This window comes from Xenopus laevis, chromosome 9_10L (assembly GCF_017654675.1).
Source record: "Xenopus laevis strain J_2021 chromosome 9_10L, Xenopus_laevis_v10.1, whole genome shotgun sequence".
In the NCBI taxonomy this organism is placed as follows: domain Eukaryota; kingdom Metazoa; phylum Chordata; class Amphibia; order Anura; family Pipidae; genus Xenopus; species Xenopus laevis.
The window spans coordinates 109817200-109839676 of NC_054387.1; the positions used below are offsets into that span (position 1 = coordinate 109817200).

Genomic DNA, 22477 nt, shown 5'->3' on the forward strand with positions numbered 1-22477 from the left:
TTTAAATTAACTTTCAATACAATGTAGAGAATGCGGTTCTGAGACAAGTGGTCTTCATTTTTATTATTTGAGGTTCTTGAATGATTAAAGCCTTTTGTGCAGCATCTCTCCAGCTATCTGGTTGCTAAGGTACAATATGACCTAACAACTAGGCAGTGGTTTAAAAGAGAGACAGGGTTATGAATAGAGAAGGGCCTAAACAGACAGAGGAGTAATAAAAAGTAACAATAAAACTGTAGCCTCACAGAGCAATCGTATTTTGGCTGCAGGGGTCGGTGACCCCCAAAGCTGGAAAGAGAAAGCCAAATATTTCAAAAACAATAAAAAAATGAAGACCAAATGAAAAGTTGGCCTGTAAATACTAAAAGTTACCTGAAGGTGAACCACCTCTTTAATAAAAAACAATCACTTCTTTCTACAGTACATCCAACATCTGTGTAAGTTACAGTCCAGCCAGGATTTTCCATTAGACCAGAGGATACATGGATTACAAAACAAATAAATAAAACTAAGAAAGAGCAAGAAATGCAATTTAAGTCAAGAGATTTCCAAGCATCCATGCATACAGCAGTTGGCTTGAAAAGCATTTTAATTCCTGATTCTGAAGTACTTGAAAGCCAATACTCGGGTGTGTCTGGGAGTGATGTTCCTATTCACTGGCTCAATGAGAAAAATGAGACTGTAAGATTATTGCTCTATGCAAATCCTACAGGCACCCGCACTCAGCCGTCCCACACAGGCTTTTTATTGGAAAGGCAATTACGTGAGTGTTTTGCATCTCTGGCTCAAAACAAGTTTATTTTTGTTTTTTTAAAAGGAAGGAATTAAATAAGATGATATTTCACAGCTCACTCAACAAATCATGTATTAAAAGAAAAACAAATTCAATTACAGTCAACACTTAAATTTAGTGGGGCTTTTCTATTAACACAGACTGGCAGGGTCGGAACTCATGGTAGGCAGAAGAGGCACATGCCTAGGGCACCATAGTTGGGGGGCATTAGGCCTTAGTCGTGTGCATGTTGACCAGAAAACCTTGATGAAACCTTGATGAAAAACGGAATAATTACAACCCTCATGACATGGGGTTAGTTGAGTTCTCTGTGAATCTTTTACCCAAAAAATTGGAATAATTGAAAGTAAAAAAAAAAATCACAAATGCCGTTGAGTGTAAATGGGTTCTGAGGTTAGAATGTAGCTCCAAATATTACCTTTTTCAACTTGCTAACTCATAAACAAGAAATAGAACAAATAAGAGGAAAAAGTTTATGAGAACATTTCGCTTTAAAAAATTAAATTAAATTTAGGGAGCAAAGCAACTGTACGCAGCATTGGACTGGAGGGCCGGAGACCCACCAGGGACCCCCCTGCCAGTGCTGCAACCCCCCTAAGGCCTCCTGCCCCAAGTGTACATGTCCTGTAGTCTGAAACACAAATTACTTGAAATGCAGTCCCATTTTACATTTGTATTATGGATATAACTGTGGAGTTCCAGACCTTCCACACAGTTTCCAGCCTCTGTAAACCAACCTACTTCACCCTGTCAGGGGAGGCAGGGAGTTCTCGTTCAGGGAAGCAGCAGGACATCCTTGTTTTAAAGTATGACAGCTGTAAAAAGCACATCTTGCTGCAGCTTAAGGAGAAATGAGCATTTTATGAACGTTGAATGAATTTGGCAGCTATAGCTTTATCTATCTGTGTAATGTTTAATTTGCCCCTGAGGCGAAGTTCTGTGCTTAGGCTTACAAAAGTCTCCAGAATATATGGCTACTATATAACAGAGGGTGGTAATGAGCAGGGAGGATGGTGGGGACGTTCCTGTGATATATACTTTATATAATTGGGGATTTCAGTCGGCCCCAGGCAATGAATCATTAGAAGAGAAAGAGCCCAGCTGATCAAGCTAAGAGCTTTCCTGCAAACAGAAGCCATTCAAATACAGATTCAAGTGAAATTATACCCTTTATGTACTGTTTTGTGTCGTTTTTCCACTGACTCTATGTAGATCTATGTTTTGGAAGGAATTGGGCTTTTAAACCAAATCAAGCTGCTTTTGTAAAAAGTATTGATTGGCACAACGTGTTTGTAAAATATGTTGCACCATAAAGGAAAACTATAACCTTGTATTCAAGAGGGTTTCATTTTATTCATTCCGCATTAAATGGAAAGTATAGGCTGTTTATAAACTGCTTATAGCTCCCATTCTATAAACCTTACCTTAAAGTGATTATTGTGTGCTGCCATAGCCCTCCAAATGCGGTGGGATTATTCAGTGAGGGCCATGCCTTGTGGTCACCATGCATCTTGTATTTGCAAAAGAAGCTCATGAAGTTCTACCTGTTTAAGGAGAATCCATGTTGGTCAGTTTGCTGTCTTTATAACCAACTGGCCAAAAAATGTGTCTTTCTGTGCATTTCTGCTGAAGATCTGAAGATGCAGTTACCATATTTATTTGGGAATGGGTAATGGCTTGCTATTGACTGGAGGTGTAAAGGGTGATAACATGGGATTTGTTGACATCTCTGTAACCTGGAGGCAATTAGAATCCAGTTTGCTGTCTTTATAACAAACTGGCCAAAAAATAGTTTTTCTGCTGTAATCGTTGAGGAGGACCTCAACAAGTTGTTATCATATTAGAGTGGGAATGGATAATGGCTGGCTATTGACTGAAGGTATATAGGGTTACTGGTCAACCAATCAAATGTCTTGAGGGTGACAATGATCAAGTCCTGAATTCCTCTAAATGGTAACATGAAATAAGGTCTCAAAAAGGCCTGGATGGATTATTATCACCCTTATAACACAGGGTTGTTGATGTCTCTGCAACCTGGAGGCACATGTGATTATACCTGATTGCTCTGACCAGTGCAATTAGGCCAGCTGAATGTATCTTCATTCTGCACAAACATCGAAGATGGTATAGCAAAGGGTATTAAGGTCATGGCTTGTCTTTAATTCTGATGAGTATTTTCATCTGTTTGCTCCCTTGTCCTGTTCCTCTATGATTTAATATCACACAGTGTCACTGTACTAATTGAGGTAGACAATGAAGCCAGTAGGTTTTAGATATTCCTATAAAGATGTCCTTTATGATGATCTGGATAATTAATTAAGCAGTAAGTGGTGAGGGATTAGACACTGCAGATTTATTTCAGGCTTGATTACAGTCAAACTTTGGAACTTCCCTTGGTGATGTAGGAATAATCAGAAAATAGCTGATGTTAAACTGCTCAGGACAGATACACAGTGCCTGATCCTGGATGGTACCCAACAATGAGTTTATCACGCCAAATAGGTAGAGACTGGACTTAGGTACTGAACTGCAGAGGTGGAGTTACTGATAGTAGTCAATCAGCAGTTTGACCAGTATAATAGAAATAAAGACAGCTATAAACAGGCTGCCAATCCTATATACTAGTTGACCAACAGGAAAGCAGGAAGTGATACACTTCCCTATGACCGAAGGTTGATTGCCCCTTGATGAGCAAGCCTCAGCTAAGACATCTATTGGAGGCTAGATAATATTCCTCTAACAATACCCAACACAGAGGATTGGATGATGGTCATTGTCCATTTGTTCAGTTGCTGGACTAAACAAACCTGATTTTACCTACTAAGATGTCCCTCGTACAGGAGACTAAAACCTCAAGAAAGAATCGAGCTAGAAATGCAACACCTTGAAGTCAAATTGAGGTCACACAAAAAATGGATGCAATTATTGTGTGTATTGACACCATGCATTCTTGTACCTAAACACACTGCTGTTGCACTTGAATGTATTTGCACCCGCCCATTCTATTCTTTTCCTATAGACTGGGGATCCCCAACCTTTTTTACCCGTGAGCCACATTCAGATGCAAAAAGAGTTGGGGAGCAACACAAGCATGAAAAATGTTCCTGGGTGGTGCAAAATAAGTGCTCTGATTGGCTATTAGGTAGCCCCTATATGGCCTACAGGAGGCTCTATTTGGCAGTACAGCTCATTTCTATGCAACAAAAACTTGCCTCTAAGCCTGGAATTACAAAATAAGCAACTGCTTTGAGGCCACTGAGAGCAACATCCAAGGGGTTGAGCAAAATGTTGTCCACGAATCACTGGTTGGGGATCACTGCTATACACACAGGGAAACCCTGGAGCTACCTCCACCTAGAATGTGGAGTTAAGGGGATTCTGGCTGTATTTTTTTATGATTCTAAATTACACTGTTTACACTGCAACTAATTCATTCTACAATGTAAAATTTAATTCCTGAACCAGCAAGTGTTTTTTATTAAGTTATAATATTGGTGTGTAGGCTCCATCTCAGGTCATTTTGCCTGGTCATGTGCTTTCAGAATGAGCCAGTGCTACACTATAGAACTGCTTTCTGGCAGGCTGTTGTTTCTCCTTCTCAATGTAACTGAATGTGTCTCAGTGAGACATGGGTTTTTACTATTGAGTGTTGTTCTTAGATCTACCAGGCAGCTGTTATCTTGTGTTAGGGAGCTGCTATCTCGTTACCCTACCATTGTTCTGCTGTTAGGCTGCTAGGGGGGGGAGGGGGCAGGGAGGCGAATGATTTCACTCTAACTTGCAGTACAGTAAAGTACAGTAAAGAGTGACTGAAGTTTATCAAAGCACAAGTCACATCATCATGATCATCATTTATTTATATAGCGCTGACAAGGTACGCAGTGATTTACCTTCGTTATAACAAACAGGGAATAAATGGTGGATAACAAACAAGGGTTTAAAGAGTACAATAGGTTTAGATGGCCCTACAAATTAGAGTTTATAAACTAAAGGTTAGGGTACAATTGAGACATTAGGATTTTAGAAACAATTTTGTGATTTTTGATACAGCAATGATTGATTAATTAAAGTACATTGAACAGGTAGGTCTTTAAGGAGCGCTTGAAAGTTTGGAAAGAAGGAGAAAGTCTGACAGCTCAAGGCAGAGAGTTCCAGAGAAAAGCAGAAGCCTGAGAGAAGTCTTATAGACGAGAATGTGCAGAAGTGATGAGAGTAGAAGCGAGGTTGAAGATCAGAAGCAGAGCGAAGGTTCCGTGAAGGAGTGTATTTGGAGATCAGAGATGACTTCATATGACTCCACATGACTTGGGGAAGCTGGGGAACTGACAATATGTCTAGCCCCATGTCAGATTTCAAAATTAAATATAAAAAAATCTGTTTGCTCTTTTGAGAAACGGATTTCAGTGCAGAATTCTGCTGGAGCAGCACTATTAACTGATATGTATTGGAATAAAAAAAAAGTTTTCCGATGACAGTATCCCTTTAATTCCAGGACTTCTCCCCCAGCCCGACTTGGGCCTAAAGAATGGCAATTTAAAGCTGAGTGTCTGAAATTACACAAACCCCACTCCAAAAATTGTGAGCGCTAATGTGTCCAATTCTGCAAAATGCAGGACCCGGTGCACACTGAGCATGTGCAGTGTCACTGACTCTCACTGTGGGAGTGGCTGTGGACAACTTTCAAGACAGTGATCATTACTATTACATGACTGCTAACCTCTGGGCTGGTACAGTCTGTTCAGTCTATAAAATCTACCGTTTTGAACAATATTCTTTCATAGGGGCAAATTCACTAACCGGCGAAAATTCACCAGCGCTGGCTTCGCACACATCGCAACACTTCGTCAGGCGTAAATTCACCTGGACAACGCTAATACACGAAGATCCGAAGTTGCGCACAGGGTAACGAGTGCTGGAGAAGTTACGCTAGTGAAAATATGCTCAGCAGTTCGAAGTTCGCTAGCGTTGGCTAATTTACATACGGCATGCTGCAGCAAATACATTACACTACACAAGGCCAGGGAACCTTAATAAAATTATATAGAGGTCTTATATTGACCTACACATGTGCCCACTGTATAGTTTAGGTGCCATATGTTATTAAATGTGGGGGGGGGGAAGGAGGGTACCCCAAAAAAAAATTCGATCTTTTTCAGCCTATCACCCTGTACAAAGGAAAAGACGCCGGCGTTTTTTGGGACTTAGAAAAATTTTCAACTTTTTTTGAGGAACTCCTATCTACTCTATTGCACTTCACCTGGTCTGAGGTGGCGGAGGCAAGTCTGGCGATAGAGGTAACGGTCAGTTAAATCAAAAACGTAGTGAATTTGCGTAGTAACGCTCTTTCGCCAGAGCGAACATTCGCCTGGCATTAGAGTGCGAAGTTGTGCCAGTCTATCTCCAGTGAAATCACGCCAGTGACCGTTAGTAAATCGGCGAAGTGCCAAAATGACATCATGCTGGTGAATTTTCAACAGCGTTAGCCACTTCGCCCTTTAGTAAATTTCCCCCATAGTGTTTGGTTCTTATTTAATAATGTTGATGCCCTAGTCTGAAATCTACTTCTCTTTGAAACATACTGCATCAGAAAGGGCCTATTGGTTAGGCAAATGATAACATTTAGAAGATAAGTTTAACCCCTTAGCAGGAATACCATCTCTCTGGAAAATTACAAGTACAATGGTCTAAGAATACAGGTACAGGATCCGTTATCCGGAAATCCGTTGTCTAGAAATCTCCAAATTACAGGAAGTCCATCTCCCAGTGTAATCAAATAATTAATATTTTTTAAATGATTACCCTTTTCTCTGTAATAATAAACCAGTAACTTGCACTTGATCTCAACTAAGATATAATTAATCCTTATTGGAGGTAAAACAATCGTATTGGGTTTATTTTATTTTTTAGTAGGCAAAGTATAATGATCCAAATTAAAGAAAGATCTCTGACCCGGAAAAACCCCAGGTCGCTAGCATTCTGGATAATAGGTACCATACCTGTATTATAATCCAGGACAAGGCAATGTTTCCACTATGCAGGCTCCTCTTTAAAGGAGAAGGAAAGGTTAAAACTAAGTAAGCCTTATCAGAAAGGGTCCATCTAAATATACCAGTAAACCCCCAAAGTAATGTTGCTCTGAGTCCTCTGTCAAAAGAAACACTGCTTTTCTTTCCTTCTATTGTATACACATGGGCTTCTGTATCAGACTTCCTGCCTTCAGCTTAAACCTCCTTGCCCTGGGCAAGAGCATGCTCAGTTTGCTCCTCTCCCCCCACCCCTCCCTTCTCTACTGTAATCTGAGCCCAGAGCAGGGAGAGACTCAGGCAGGAAGTGATGTCACACCACATTAATACTGCAGCTCCTATTCTAAACAAACAGAGAGTTTCTAGAGCTTTTTACTTAGGTATGGTAAAACATTCTACAGAATAAATAAAGCATTCTAGCTTGCACTATTGCAGCTAATCTATTGGCAATAAAATGCCTCTGTAGCTTTCCTTCTCCTTTAAGATGAAACTGTATGAGGAATGTGCTAATTGTTTAATGTCTTTCAAAGCAAACAGCTAGAGAAGCACACAGCTGCACCCAGGAGATACATTTCTATTGTGAATGATAAGGTGTCTTCAAGGCTGGATTCTGAATTAATCATCTCGCTGCTCCAGCACCTGAAGTCTAAAAAAGAATCCGTCTGAGAAAATTACTTCAAGGTTTTAGGGGAGCGCGGTGGGAACTGAATAAAATAAAAAAGAAATTCCCAAATCACATTTCAGTTACACACTGCAGAGCCGCGGCGATCGTGCTCCATTCTCACCTATCTTTTCACTTTCTGATAAGCTGAAATAGATTATTTATGTCAGCGGAAGAAACGGACCTGTCCTTGTTCTTATAAGGGTCTATCAACGCAAGTCCAGATGGCAGTAGCTGCATGCTAGAAACCCCAAGGAGCCTGACATCTCTGACTTAGTGCATATAAATTAATGGAGAAGGAAATGTACATTGCTATTGCTCTTATTATGGTCTCCTAAAAGCCCCCCCCCCAAATTCTTATAGTAATGGGGTATTGACCTATAAAAGTCAACCTGTTCCGTCTCCATTGTGGCCGCCATCTTTGAAAAACTTCTGGGTCATTTCCTTCGGCCTAGTGTTTTCTGCACATGTGCAAGTTTGGCATTGGCTCAGCCGAGACTTGGAGGGTCAGCGATGATGTGCGGATATGTCACGTGCAGGGCCGGATTTACATAGCTGGCGTCCCTAGGCCCACTGTCATTCGCCGCCCCGTCCCCTCCCTTTTATTCAAATTTTCATAATCGGGACCAGAGTACTGGGAATTGGCGACCAGGAAATTTTAAAAAACTATTATATTTCCTGCTCATCCCCAGTGTTTCTGAACCAATATAGGTGTGTTTGGGCAGCATGCCGCCACCTCAAATCCTGCAGCCTTAGGCCCAGGCCTTGGTGGCCTCTCCACAAATCCAGGCCTGGTCACGTGACCCATGTGTAATTGAAGTCCAAGCAATTAAAGGCACAGTATAATCCCATTTTTTTTTTAACATTGGTTCAGTGGATGTTTTGTCTATTCTTTTAATTAATAGATATCAATGGTATTTGTTATTTCTTGCTTTAAAGTGGGCAAAATTTGAAAATGAAACTAATTCAACATTCTACTTCCTGATCCCAAACAAAAAGAAGTCTCGGTATAAATAAAGCCCTCCCTTTGCCCAGCTACAGCCTGTTATCTTTGTGGATTCGTATTGGTATTGGTGCAGCTGGGTCTCGGAGGGTCAGCAGTGTCATGTTATGTGACCCATGTGTAAAGGTGGCCATACACTATTAGATCTGCTCGTTTGGCGAGGCCGCCAAATGAGTGGAATTAAGCCGATACGCCGACTAATGGCTGGGCGATATCGGGTGAATCCAAACGTTTGGCCCTGGAGCTGAACGATCAGATTACAACGCTGCGAATAGGCGCCAACGGGGTGCAGCACCGCATAAACTAGCTGATGGATTGCAGAAAAAAATCAAACTTGACAGATCGATATCTGGCCGATTTTTGGCCTGATATCAGTTGGGAGGACCCGTCGGGAGCCCCCACACATGGGCAGATAAACTGCCGAATCAGTCTAAAGGACCAATATCGGGAGCTTTAATTTGCCCGTGTATGGCCACCATAACTCCATGAAATGAAAGGGACAGTATAAACCATTTTTCAACATTGGTACAATGAATTGGGTTTGATTTAAACATAAACATTTGCTTATTCTTTCAATTAAAAAATATCTGTGCTTTTATACTTTTTGCACTAAATGATGCAAAATTTGAATGAAACTAAAGCCTCGTTTACTTCCTGATCCCAATGAGCAAATAAAAACAAACCAGCAGCCCACTTTGCAGCCTCTGTATAAATAAATCGTCCCTTTGCTCAGCTACAACACGTTATCTGTTTGAATAAAGAACAGCTCATTATAAAGAGCGACCAGTTTGTTTTTCTTTTCTCATCGGGATCAGGAAGTAGAACGCGGATTTCGTTTCCTATTCAAATTTTAAAACAAGAGATAACAAAAACCACATATATTTGCGAATTAAAGAACAGACAAAAATGTTTAGCACAAACCCAATTCATTGCACCAATATTGAAAAAGAGGGGAAGGTGAGGTATATTATTCCTTTAGGGAACACGTGAAGATTCGGGGAGATTTAGTCTCCCGGCGACAAATCGCCTCTTCTTCAGGTGACTAATCTCCCCGAACTGCCTTCGTTTTCCGAAGTTGCCTCACAAGGAAACTTTGGGCGGCTTCGGAAAACAAAGCGCTCTGAGTGCCATCCCCTCGGTGATTTAGATTCTAGCCGGCGGGAAGGCAGTTCGGGGAGATCAGTCGCCCGAAGAAGAGTAGTTTTGTCGCCGGGAGACTAAATCTCCCCGAATCTCCACGTGTGTCTCTGTCCTAAAGGAAGGACAGGGGTAATGTGCATTCTCTTGCTCAGAGTGGGTGGGTAGATTCAAGAAAGGACTTCATCCACCATGAAAGACCAGGCAGGCAAACAGAGATACCGAGAGATCAGGAGACCATAACTGAGCAGTGTAGTAAATTGGACAGATGATTCCAATTGAATTCAGTGGCAAGACCCAACTAATTAGCACAATCCTAGGATCCCATTTGTTAGGTACTGAAAAAGACAACTGCCAGAATGCCTGCCATAAGCCTAACCATGTATTCTTACCTTAAGGGCTTTTACTGATGAGCGTTTTTACCTGCACTCCCCTGCGTTCCGTTTTTCTGCGTTCAGCCGCAGGGGAGCACAGGAATAGACGCATTACATTTTTTCCAATGGGGCTGTACTCACACAGGAGCGTGTAGGCGCCAAACGCAGGTTGAGACGCAACATGCTGCATTTTTCCTGCGTTCTGTGCCTACACGCGCCTGTGTGAGTACAGCCCCATTGGAAAAAATGTAATGCGTCTATTCCTGTGCTCCCCTGCGGCTGAACGCAGAAAAACGGAACTCAGGGGAGCGCAGGTAAAAACGCTCGTCAGTAAGAGCCCTTAGGCAGTAAGCTGAAATCAACAATTTATCCACTGTATATTTCAGTACAGGCATGGAACCGGTTATACAGAATGCTAGAGACCTGGGGATTTCTGGATCTTTCTGTAATTTGGATCTTCATACCTTAGGTCTACTAGAAAATCACGTACAAAAACATTAAATAAACCCAATAGGCTGGTTTTGCCTCCAATAAGGATTAATTATATCTTAGTTGGGGGATCAAGTACAGGCTACTGTTTTATCATTAGAGAAAAAAGAAATCATGTTTAAAGTAAAGGCATTGTACACTCGGGGGTGCCAAATGTTAGGCACCCCCAAGTGATTGTATTGACTTACCGGAAACACCGGGCCGGTGCTCCTATCAGCAGAAAACTGCACTGGCCCGGGGTTATACCAGTGAGCACCATGGAGTGATCCTCTTCCGTATTCCTCCTCCTTCACGTGGCTGCGCATGCTCAGGAGAACAAAAAGCCGAACTTTTAACTAAAAAGTCGGCTATTTCATTCAACTGCGCAAGCGTTTGCCCCGGGAAATTTGAAGAAAGAAGAAGCCGTAAGAGGATTTCGCTCCGTGGTGCTCACTGGTATAACCCCAGGCCGGTGCAGTTTTCTGCTGATCGGAGCACCAGCCCGGGGTTTCAGGTAAGTCAATTTATTCATTTTCCTTCAATAATTTGGATTATTTGGAAAAAAAATTGAGTCTATGGGAGATGGCCTTTCCGTAATTCCTGGATAATGGGTTTGTCACACCTGTATTTGTATGTTATCTGTATGCTTGATATATACATCCTTCTACTGGTCAGCATTGTGTAATATGTGGGCATTATATAAAAGATTGTTAAAATATACATCCCATACCCCACAATTGTCCTTATTTTGCATTCCTTGCAAGTACAGAAGTCATGCATTTGTACGAAAAAGTAGGAAATATTCCCTAGATTCTGTAATTCTACTTTAAGCTGGCCATAGATGCAAGGATCCATACAATTTTCGGGCCGTGTGTGGAGAGTCATTTTTCGTCCCATGGAGATTGGTCGATCAGATTTCTGTCGGCTGCTGATATCTCTGCGTGTATTGCCGACCGTACGGTTTTTAGTGGGAGACTGTCACCAGCTTTGGTCGGACATAACTTTCGTACGATTGCTGTCAGGGGCAGAACATCAGCTGATCTGTTCTTTTACTACTTTATTTGATCGGAATGGTTAGTGGCAGGTCGGGAGGAAGTGCGATCATTGGAGGAGTCAAACGATCGGATCTCTGTGTCTATGGCCAGCTTAAAGGAAAACTATACCCCCCAAACAATGTAAGTCTCTATTAAAAGATACTTATTAAAACAGCTCATGTGTAAAACCCTGCTTCATATAAATGAACCATTATCATAATAATATACTTTTTTAGTAGTATGTGCCATTGGGTAATCATAAATAGAAAATTGCCATTTTAAAAAATAAGGGCCGCCCCCTGAGATCGTAAGATTCACTGTGCACACATACAAACCACATGTAAGGTCACATGAGCCAATTAACAGACAGAGTTCTGCCTTTTGCTTCCTCACTTCTTCCTGTTACAGTTAGTGTTGTAGTATTTCTGGTCAGGTGATCTCTGAGGCAGCACAGATAGAGTCACGAAATGGTGGTTCAAGGCAAGAGATGTAAAAGGGCAATATTTATGTAAATATATATTCCAGTTTGGTAAGATTCTTTAATATGTCATTCAATTTGATATAAACTATCTGTTGCTTAAGTATTCATTTTGGGGGTATAGTTTTCCTTTAAGTTGTAGAGGAGTGTCAAGCCCCCCCACATCAATAGACGCACATTATTATTATCTAGCAGCCGGATTTGAGGATATCTGCACTCTGATAAGTCGTTCCTGCATGAAGAAATCTCTGGTCATTCTTGCCTGACATGCCAAGTGGAATGAAAAGCCCAGAATGAAAGGATTGCAATGGTCATTTCCTTCACTCCATCCGTCTCTTTGTAGGTAATAATCAGTGGTAATTAACAGAAAGCAGTAAGTCAAAGCCCCCCTCCTGGCACAAAATGATTAGAGCTCTCTGTGGGCATGAGCTTGGTCTCTGGCATTAGGATGTAAGGAGCACTTTCAACACCTCTATATTATAGTAACACCGGTAGTTACATAATAAAGCAATAGGCAATGTCCCGTACCCTATCTCAGAGGCAAACGCTGGTCCTCTGTTGAAGCCCTAAGGCCATTTTAAAAAGCATGCAGCACTCTAATATATGCTTGATTCCCCCAAACAACAACAGGAAGTAAAGGTATGGGACCCATTATCCAGAATTCTAAGGACCTGGGGTTTTTCCGGATTTGGATCTCCATACTTTAAACTTTCAAACGTTTTGAAATATTTCATTACAATCAAATTACTTCCTATAATGTGGAATTCCCAGATAACGAATTCCATATCTGTACAGGTATGGGATCTGTAGATGATCAAAATTACACAAAGATCCATAATTTGGAAACCCCCAGCTCCTGAGCATTCTGAATAACTGGTCCCATATCTGTACTGTAATTTGAAAGAAAGTCATGTAAGGCTCTTTTTTGCCTTTCCAAAATGTATAGATAGTAAGTATACTATAATGTAGGTCTCCATCAGATCTTATTACAGGAACTCAGTCTCCTGAGAAATATGCCGCTGTAGAGAGTCCACCCCTGTAGCTATTGGCTCAGGGATGTCTCCGATTTTTGGGTCAACCCCCACATGATTCTGCTAGGAGCAGAACAAGAGTAATAGCAGCCACAAACTGTAACACAGGGATCCCCAACCAGTAGTTCATGAGCAAAATGTTGCTCACCAACCCCTTGCATGTTGTTCAAAGTGGCCTCAAAGCAGGTGTTTATTTTTGAATTAAAGGCAAGGTTTGGTTGCATAAAAACCAGGTGTTCTGTCGAACAGAGTCTCCTGTAGGCTGCCAGTCCACATTGGGGTTACCAGATGGCCAATCACAGCTCCCCAAATCTTTTTGTGGCTTGTGGGTAAAAAAGGTTGGGGACCCCTGCTGTAATGATAACATATATCCAGTTTATGCCTTTTACATGCGGGTGTGGTCAAAAAGTAGGAATGGCCTAAAGAAATATTTGCATATTGTCCCTGGTAACAAACACAGCAGGCGTTTTTCCAAAATATTTATTTTGCAAACAGATGTACAAATATCCTTTTTCTTTTAATACTGAAGATTCCCTTTTTTTTTTTCTTCCAAAAAATGGCTTTGAGTGAAGAATGACAAGCGCACGTCCATTTTCTTTTTTTTTTCCTCTTAATTACAAATCCGGACAAAAACACTCATTCTGGAAATGCAAAAATGTTTGAAATCCCAAATTAAGCGCACAAAAAAAAAAAAAAAAAAAAAACCTACAAATGTACAAGTTTAGCAGATGTGCCTGCAGTATGCCAGGTCTGTAGGAAGTGTGGGGATGTCTGCGCACAGACAAACGCCCTTCTTTTCCATTAGAGAAGGCTCACAGTTTGGCAAGCTCAGCTTTGTTCCAGTATTTTATATAACAAACAGCAAATCTATACAAGTTATATTATTTTGTACAGCTAAACCTCACATTCGGAGGAAAACAGCGTTGAATGCAGCATTTACCAGTCTATTCTTGTATCAGAATATATCAAAGGCATGTGGAATAAAACAGAGAGAGAGGGGGGGGGACGGAGGGGCTTGGGACAAATCATTGTTAAAAAGTATAAAAATGTGACATCTGTTTACAATTTCCTACTTTATATAATTTGAGAGCACAATAGCAAAGGGAAGGAAAAATCATTATGTGCCTGTACAACGTCCCTTTGTGTTCTGCTTTCACAGTATACACCATTTTAAACCCTTAGAAATGTGTCTGAACTTGAAGGGAATCAATATGTTCTTTTTTTTTTATATAAAAAGCGTACCACTTAAAGACAAGAGGAGAAAAATCGTGTCTGTAAACATCCTTCCTCATAGGCCAGAAGATTGCCTCGAAAAAACGAGCCCCGGCCTTAAATAATAAAAACACACTGTAAGAATTTAGAATGCGACGTTAACCCAACTGTAGCAGCTAAATGGCCACAATTAAATACACGCTTACGGTTTCACCCAATGGTCTGAATTCAGATGAATCCAATAACAGGTGAACATGGTCAATTCTTAATCCTGTCGGGAGATCAAGTAACAGCAGTTTCACAACGGTTTCCAAAACCCGCCATTGTTTTCAGTGTCAGTAATTCGATTAACAGTCTTTGCATCGGATGTCCGGGCCGGGAGACGAGATGTATGGAAGGCTCCGTTATAGCCAAGGATGCCACGCAGGGTCCATACGGCACAAATTATCCAGGCTGTTGGCTGCAGCGACAAGGGTGTTGACTTTGCTCTCTCCTCCATCAAACTGGGCAAGATTGTGTAATCGGGTCACTATGGCGGTCACCGCTTTCTGAACCAGAGAGACTAACTGCTGGCTGTCCATGTTCTCAGGCTGGCCGGCTGGAGAGAGAGGGGATGACGTGTCCTCTTGCGTCTTCTTGTGCCACGCAATTATTTCATCCCGCAGCACCGTTTTTAATATACCGTCAACCTACACACAAAGAGGGAGATCAGTTAAATGAATTCTGTCATGATTTTTATGATGTCATTTTTATTTCTAAATTACACTGCAAATAATTCACTCTACAATATCAAATGTCATTCCTGAACCAGCAAGTGTATTTTGTTTTAGCTGTAATATTGGTGTGAAGGTGCATCTCAGGTCATTTTGCCTGGTCATGTGCTTTCAGAAAGATCCAGCACTTTAGGATGGAACTGCTTTCTGGCAGGCTGTTTTTTCTCCTACTCAATGTAACAATGTGTCCCAGTGGGACCTGGATTTTACTATTGAGTGCTGTTCTTCGATCTACCAGGCAACGGTTATCTTTTGTTAGGCAGCTGTTATCTGGTTAACTTTCCATTGTTCTTCTGTTAGGATGCTGGGGGTGATATCATTCCAACTTGCAGTACAGCAGTAAAGAGTGACTGAAGTTTATCAGAGCACAAGTCACATGACTGGGGGCAGCTGGGAAACTGACAATATGTCTAGCCCAATGTCTGATTTCAAAATTAAATAAAAAAAAATCTGTTTGCTCTTTTGAGAAATGGATTTCAGTGCAGATTTCTGCTGGAGCAGCACTAACTGAAAAAAAATGTTTTTTCACCATGACAGTATCCCTTTAAATACTGAACATTAAGGGAAAGGGGCCCAAACAGAAGGAAGAACAGGCATGGACTCTGAGAAACCAAGGAACCATGGGCTCCATACCCGAATGAAGTTGCAAGGCTCCCAGTAAAATAAGAAGCAAAGAAGCCAGAGGAGTTGATGGGTCACTAGAAAGATCCAATATGGAAATTATAGAATATGGAAATATATGGAAATTATTTGCGGCTGATATGGGGGAGGACAGAGTTGGTACAAGTTCTAACATGTGTACAGACGACTATAGGGATTCATTGTATCTTAATTAATCACTCATAAAGGTATTTAAAATCACAAATATGTTTCTAAGATTCGTATGTCTCAATGCCTCCCTAGTTTGTAGAGTAGGGCCCTCTAACCCTATCATACTACGTAAACCCTTGTTTGTTGTTTAAGGTTTGTTCCCTGTTCATAATGTAATATAAAGCACTGTTGGCGCCACATAAATAAATGATGATGATGATAGAAATGAGCAAGAGAAAAGAAGGACATGCAGAGGAACCTCCCAACTCAGAATGAAGGAAACCAGTTTACTGTACCTTGAAATTGGGTTGAGCAAAACAGCGAGCGACAGCAACCATGGAGGCGGTCAGGGGCCCAGATACACCGATTGTCGTCAGGAACTCGGAAATGTTGGGGGTGAGCCTGAACGGAACAGGCCGATTGGCATCCAGGTCTCCGGTAGCGTCGTTGATGTCAAATCGGAAGTAAGCCACATTTAACTTGCCTGTGTCCTAGAAGTCACAAAAAGGTTTTTTTTGTAAGTGCACCGTTGGCGTTATAGCGATGTTGCTGCAATACAAGCACTGACTAACAAATGTCCTTTTAACTCAAGGTTCTTCTGCTGAAAATCGGTTCATCAATTAAATAAAATTTTGTGTTCCCTTACAGGAGAACTAAACCCTAAAAATGCCATATTTTATATACTGAACTTATTGCACCAGCCTAAAGTTTCAGCTTGTCAATAGCAGCAATGATCCAGGACTTCACACTTGTCACAGGGGGTCACCATCTTGGAAAGTGTCTGACACTCACATGCTCAGTGGGCTCTGAGCAGCTGTTGAGCTAAGCTTAGGGGTCGTCACTAATGATCCAGCAGAAAATGAGGTTGGTCTGTAATATAAGCTGATGCTACATTTCTATTCTATGTGTACTGTATATTGTGAGTGGGTCCCTAAGCTCAGTAAGTGACAGCAGCACAGAGCATGTGCAGTGAATTAGCAGAAAAGAAGATGGGGAGCTACTGGGGCATCTTTGGAGACACAGATCTTCCCTGCTAAAGGGCTGTGGTTGCCTTGGGCTGGTACAGAAGCCCAAAACATAATGTACAACATTTCTAGCTACTTCTTTAGTTTAACTTTCCTTGTCCTTTAATTAAATAAAATGTGGTGGCTACTAACCACACTGCCTTTGAAAATAAGGCCTGTTCACCCAACCTTCTCATGTGGGTCAGCTAATGAAATCAATGCATTTGGGCCATACATGTATGGACAAATTAAAATGCTCAATTTCTAGACCAACCAATCAGAAAAACCTATATCAATCCAATGTAAAATTCCTCAGTGCACTCTTTATTAAAGGGGTAGTTCACCTTCAAGTTAACTCTTAGGATGCTACATAATGGCCTATTTTCAATTGGTCTTCATTTTCTATAGCTTCTGAATAATTTGCCTTCGTCTTTTGCTTCTTTCTAGTTTTTAAATGGGGGTTTCTGACCCTGGCAGCTCTGTGAGGCTACAATTTTATTACTATTATTGTTACTTTTTATTGCTCTGTGAGAGCATAGATATATTCCTCAGTACTAAACCTAATTCTTCTGAAAGTGGCCCTTTAAAGTAACAGTAACATCAAAAAAATTAAAGTATTTTAAAGTGATGAAAATATAATGTACTGTTGCCCGGCATTGGTAAAACTGATGTGTTTGCTTCAGAAACTACTATAGTTCATATAAACAAGCTGCTGTGTAGCAATGGTGGAAAATGGAAAAAAGCTCTATGGCACAGGATAAATAGTGGATAACAGATAACACCATTATGTTCTACAGAGCTTATCTGCTGTGTAACCTGAGCCTTTTCTCCTTTGAATGGCTGCCCCCATTGCTACACAGCAGCTTATTTATATAAACAATAGTAGTGTTTCTGAAGCAAACACACCAGTTTTACCAGTGTAGGGAAACACTGCATTATATTTGTATTACTTTAAAACACTTTCATTTGTTTGATGTTACTGTTCCTTTAAGTTAAAACAACAATGGCTATGCCGGGATGTCTAGTGTCGTTTCCATCTAGCAGTCATTTCTTTCAGATGTCTCCGGAGCTTTGTTGTTTTGATGCACTAGGATAACATTTGATTGAACATTTAATCTGAAAATCACACCGTTATTTGCCCTTTCACAAGCCAGAGCAGTCTTTTGTTAACAAAAAAAACAACAACAAAATATCCTGTGAGCTTTGGCTGAGAGCAGCAGTCTGGCAGTGAAGGGGTGAAGCGTGCCATGCAATTATAGAAGGATTTGTACAGTGATGTTCTGCTAGAGTGGTTTGATCAACAGCAGACGCTTTTCCGGCTTCTTCAAATACGGCACGCACCTGTGCAATCTGCAGCATCTCTGGATTCAGTCTGTTCAAATGAAAGACGAATTCCGCAAAGCCGATTAAAGCCAGCTGGATAGTAAACATCTTGCGGAAAGTCCAGTAATCGGTGGCATTGGGGAAGGTGTGCAGTGCCCACTCCTTGAGCATACTGCGAGGTACCATGTTGCTCTGGACTTCCTTTAGTATGTCCCGGAGAACCTGCAATAAAGACAAAATATAGAATACAAGTTTCTTTACATAACGCAGCTTTAGATGCTTAACCTTCAGCACCCCCTTTGATGTTGTATGAATATTTCTAGTGGATACCTTGGCTCAGAGGGGATGCGGAGTTCTATAGGATTGAAGTAAAGAAGGTGCCCTTGTCCCTGTAGAAGGCATTACCTTTGCACCTATTGAAATGCTGCTACTGATCTCTTTTCCCTTGAGCTGAATGGAAAGCCCTGCCTTGTATATAGATAATCATAATAAATAGAGGGCAGGAGATGGTGTCTAGTTCCTTCAACCCAATGCAATAGTCATATGTTGGAGTCCTTGTAGATGATAAACTTGGCTGTAGCAAGCAATGCCAGTCGGCAGCATCAAGGGAAAATAAAGTCTTGAGCTGTATTAAAAGGGGCAGAGATTCACGGGAGGAGGGGGTCATTCTTCCACTTTATAGAGCACTGGTAAGGCCCCATCTAGAATAAGTAGGGGTGCACTGAATCCAGGATTCGGTTCAGGATTCTTCTTTTTCAGCAGGATTCGGCCGAATCCTTCTGCCCAGCTGAACCGAATCCGAATTTGCATATGCAAATTAGGGGTGGGGAGGGAAACCACGTGACTGTCAGAAAACAAGGATGTAAAAAATGTTTTCCCCTTCCCACCCCTAATTTGCATATGCAAATTAGGGCTCGGAATCGTTTTGGTATTCGGCCGAATCTTTCACGAAGGATTCGAGGGTTCGGCCGAATCCAAAATAGTGGATTCGGTGCATCCCTAAGAATAAGCCAAACTGTTTTGGTCTCCATCACTCAAACAGGACATTATTGTATTAGAGAGGGTACAGAGAAGGGCAACTAAGCTGGTAAAAGTTATGGAAAATCTTAACTATGAGGAAAGACTGGCCAAATTGGGGTTGTTCACACTGGAGAAGAGGTGCTTATATATATATATATAACTAGGTATAAATATATAAGGGTATCATATAATAATCTCTCTAATACTTTATTTATTTAGCTGACAGAAGGTCACCCATTCCGATTAGTAGAAAAGAGGTTCCACCTAAATATTCGGAAGGGGTTTTTTTTTACAGTGAGAGCTGTGAAGATGTGGAATTCTCTCCCTGAATCAGTTGTACAGGCTGATACATTAGATAGCTTTAAGAAGGGGTTGGATGGATGTATTCCTTTAGTGAAGGAATACAGGGCTATGGAAGATAGCTCATAGTACGAGTTGATACAGGGACTAGTCTGAGGCTTCAGATGGAGTTTTTTTGCCTTCCTCTGGATCAACTGGCAGTTAGGCAGGTTAAAATAGAGTTCAAAGGTTGAACTTGATGGACTTGTGTCTTTTTTCAACCAAACTTGTTACCATGTTACTATGTTGAACTTGGAACAATCCAGCTGCTGTGAACTGCAACACCCAGTACCCACAGCCAGAGCTGTAGATGGAGTATCAAGCAAGTCTGATGCTTCTCATCCAGACCTAAATCTAGTTTTAAATGGATTAGGGGAAAAGGCAGCAGGACAACTATGCGCTACCGATGAGCAATACAATGGAAGTCAATGAAACCCATGTCTTCTTCAGTATTATATGCCATTTGCTTCAATTAGGCAAATTGCTTTCTTTAATAGATATGATCACTTGTGTCGTATTAAGCTACAAGGTCCCATAACTCACCGGAGAGAAGGCTTTTAATGTGCAGTGTGGGCAGGAATCCATTTAGACAGTGATATAGAAAGACGATACCATCATTCTAAGCTCTAATGATTCACAACCCATCTAGAGCAGAATTTAAATGCCAACTTTGTCTACAATGTGATGGTGCCTTTAAATTAGGGATGCATCAAATCCACTATTTTGGATTCGGCCGAACCACCGAGTCCTTCGAAAAAGGTTCCAGCCGAATTCTGAACCGAATTCTAATTTGCATATGCAAATTTGGGGGGGGGGAAGGGGAAAAGATTTTTTACTTCCTTGTTTTGTGACAAAAAGTCACGCGATTTCCCTTCATGCCCCTAATTTGCACATGCAAATTAGGATTCAGATTCAGTTTGGTCGGGCAGAAGGATTTGGCCGAATCCGAATTCTGCTGAGAAAGGCCAAGTGCTGGCCGAATCCCGAACCGAATCCTGGAGTCATGCATCCCTACTTTAACTATATATAGTCAATGAAATGACAGATGACTGATGTGCAAAATGTCAGACTCAACACTGATCCAATGGCAGGCAGGCAATTGGAAAAGGGCAGAGGGGCCTCTGGGTCTTTCCTACAAATAAGCTTAGTGATTGGCTGTTGGCGAACCAATAAATAAGCAGAACAATATGACTTTATGAGATATACCTGGCAAAGCTAGTATGCCTGTAATTCTTAAAGGGATATGGTTGTGGGAAAACATGTTTTTTTTTTCAAAACACATCAGTTAATAGTGCTGCTCCAGCGACTTCTGCACTGAAAAACGTTTTTCAAAAGAGCAAACTGATTTTTTTATTATTTAATTTTGAAATCTGCCATGGGGCTACTAGATATATTGTCAGTTTCCCAGGTGCCCCATGTCATGTGACTTGTGCTCTGATAAACTTCAGTCACTCTTTACTGCTGCACTGCAAGTTGGAGTGATATTACCCCCTCAGCAGAACAATGGGAAGGCAACCAGATAACTCCCTCACACAAGATAACAGCTGCCTGGTAGATATAAAGTTAAAGCACTGCGTATCTTGACAGCGCTATATAAATAAATGATGATGAAGTACAGCACTCAATAGTAAAAATCCAGGTCCCATTGTGACTCCTATTACATTGAGTAGGAAAAACAACAGCCTGCCAGAAAGCAGTTGCATCCTAAAGTGTTGGCTCTTTATAAAGGCACATGACCAGGCAAAATAACCGAGATGGCTGCCTACACACTAATATTACAACTAAAAAATAATGCACTTGCTGGTTTAGGAATTACATTTTATATTGTAAAGTGAATTATTTGCAGTGTGATTTAGAAATTAAGACTACACCATAAAAATCATGACAGAATCCATATAAGCAAATGCCTAGCATTAGAAATATTCAAGGGCATCTCCTTTATCTCTTACCCATATGCCTCACCCAATGAGGGTCCTATGTGTGCAATTTGGGTGATCACCAATGCAAAGCTCACGTGACACTAAGTCAACAGTTTGCTCATAACAACAGCAGCAGGCATTCTGTATATGATACAATCACATGCATGAAATAATAAGCTTAGCAATGAGGCAAACAGAAGGGCAAATGAGATTCAATTGACTATTTTTCAATTGTAGCCAAATGGAAGTGTTTGGTGCAGGAGTGAAACCGGATTAAAGGCAAAGAAATCAGCACATCTGTCGGCAACAGCTGACTATATCTAGGCAACGTGCTGAGTGAGTGACAGTTTTGTAGTTGTACAATCAATACACGACTGCTGAACAGTCACTGGATGCGGCTGTGAAATTGCTCTCGCTGAAATGAGTGACACTGTCAAAAGTGCTGAAGACTCACTGCAGGGAACAACTCAGCGATGTGCAGGAATGAGACATACCAGAGTTTCATTTTGGTGAACAATACAATTACCATTTACTAAGCAGGGCAAAATGGTCAGGCCAGAAGCAAAATGGTGGCCATTGCAGAACCATCATGGCTGCCTGTACTTCTGAGCTGATGTTTTTTTTCATTATCCCGGACACATATTTCATATTTAATCCAGAGGGGATTGTTCTAAAGGGGGGGAGGGGGTTCACCTTTGGGTTAATTTTAGTATTTTGTAGAATGGTTAGTTCTAAGCCACTTTCCAAATGGTCTTCATTATTTATTTTTTATAGTTTTTAAATTATTTGCCTTTTAAAAACAAATGCTCTGTAAGGCAACAAATGTATTGTTGCTGCGACTTTTGCAATTTCAAATTGTCTCAGAATATCACTCTCAGCAGCATACTAACAGTTCATTTAAAGGTGAACAACCCCCGTAAACCCATAAATGGTTGAATGGGATGGTGATACCTTACAAAATGGCCAAATTAGCAGCCAAAGTTCCCCAGGGGAATTTAGCTTAACATCCTCTCTAACAGCATGTGAGTGTGTATCTGGAGACCAGTAACGTTTTTGGACTGGACCACTGGGATAG

The 22477-nt window shown here is 41.1% G+C and overlaps 1 protein-coding gene across 4 annotated transcripts in view; it reads right to left on the reverse strand.

The window, feature by feature from the left end:
• Positions 1-13468: 13468 nt before the first annotated feature.
• Positions 13469-22477, reverse strand: part of trrap.L (transformation/transcription domain-associated protein L homeolog) — a 132337-nt gene continuing 123328 nt past the window's right edge. For all 4 annotated transcript variants that reach the window (XM_041575843.1, XM_041575844.1, XM_041575846.1 and 1 more), the window contains exons 69-71: positions 18143-18346; positions 16094-16288; positions 13469-14903 (exon numbers count right to left, since the gene is read on the reverse strand). In XM_041575843.1, coding sequence (XP_041431777.1) covers positions 14619-14903; positions 16094-16288; positions 18143-18346 — 684 coding nt within the window. In that variant the 3' untranslated portion in view covers positions 13469-14618. The remainder of the gene's footprint in view (positions 14904-16093; positions 16289-18142; positions 18347-22477) is intronic.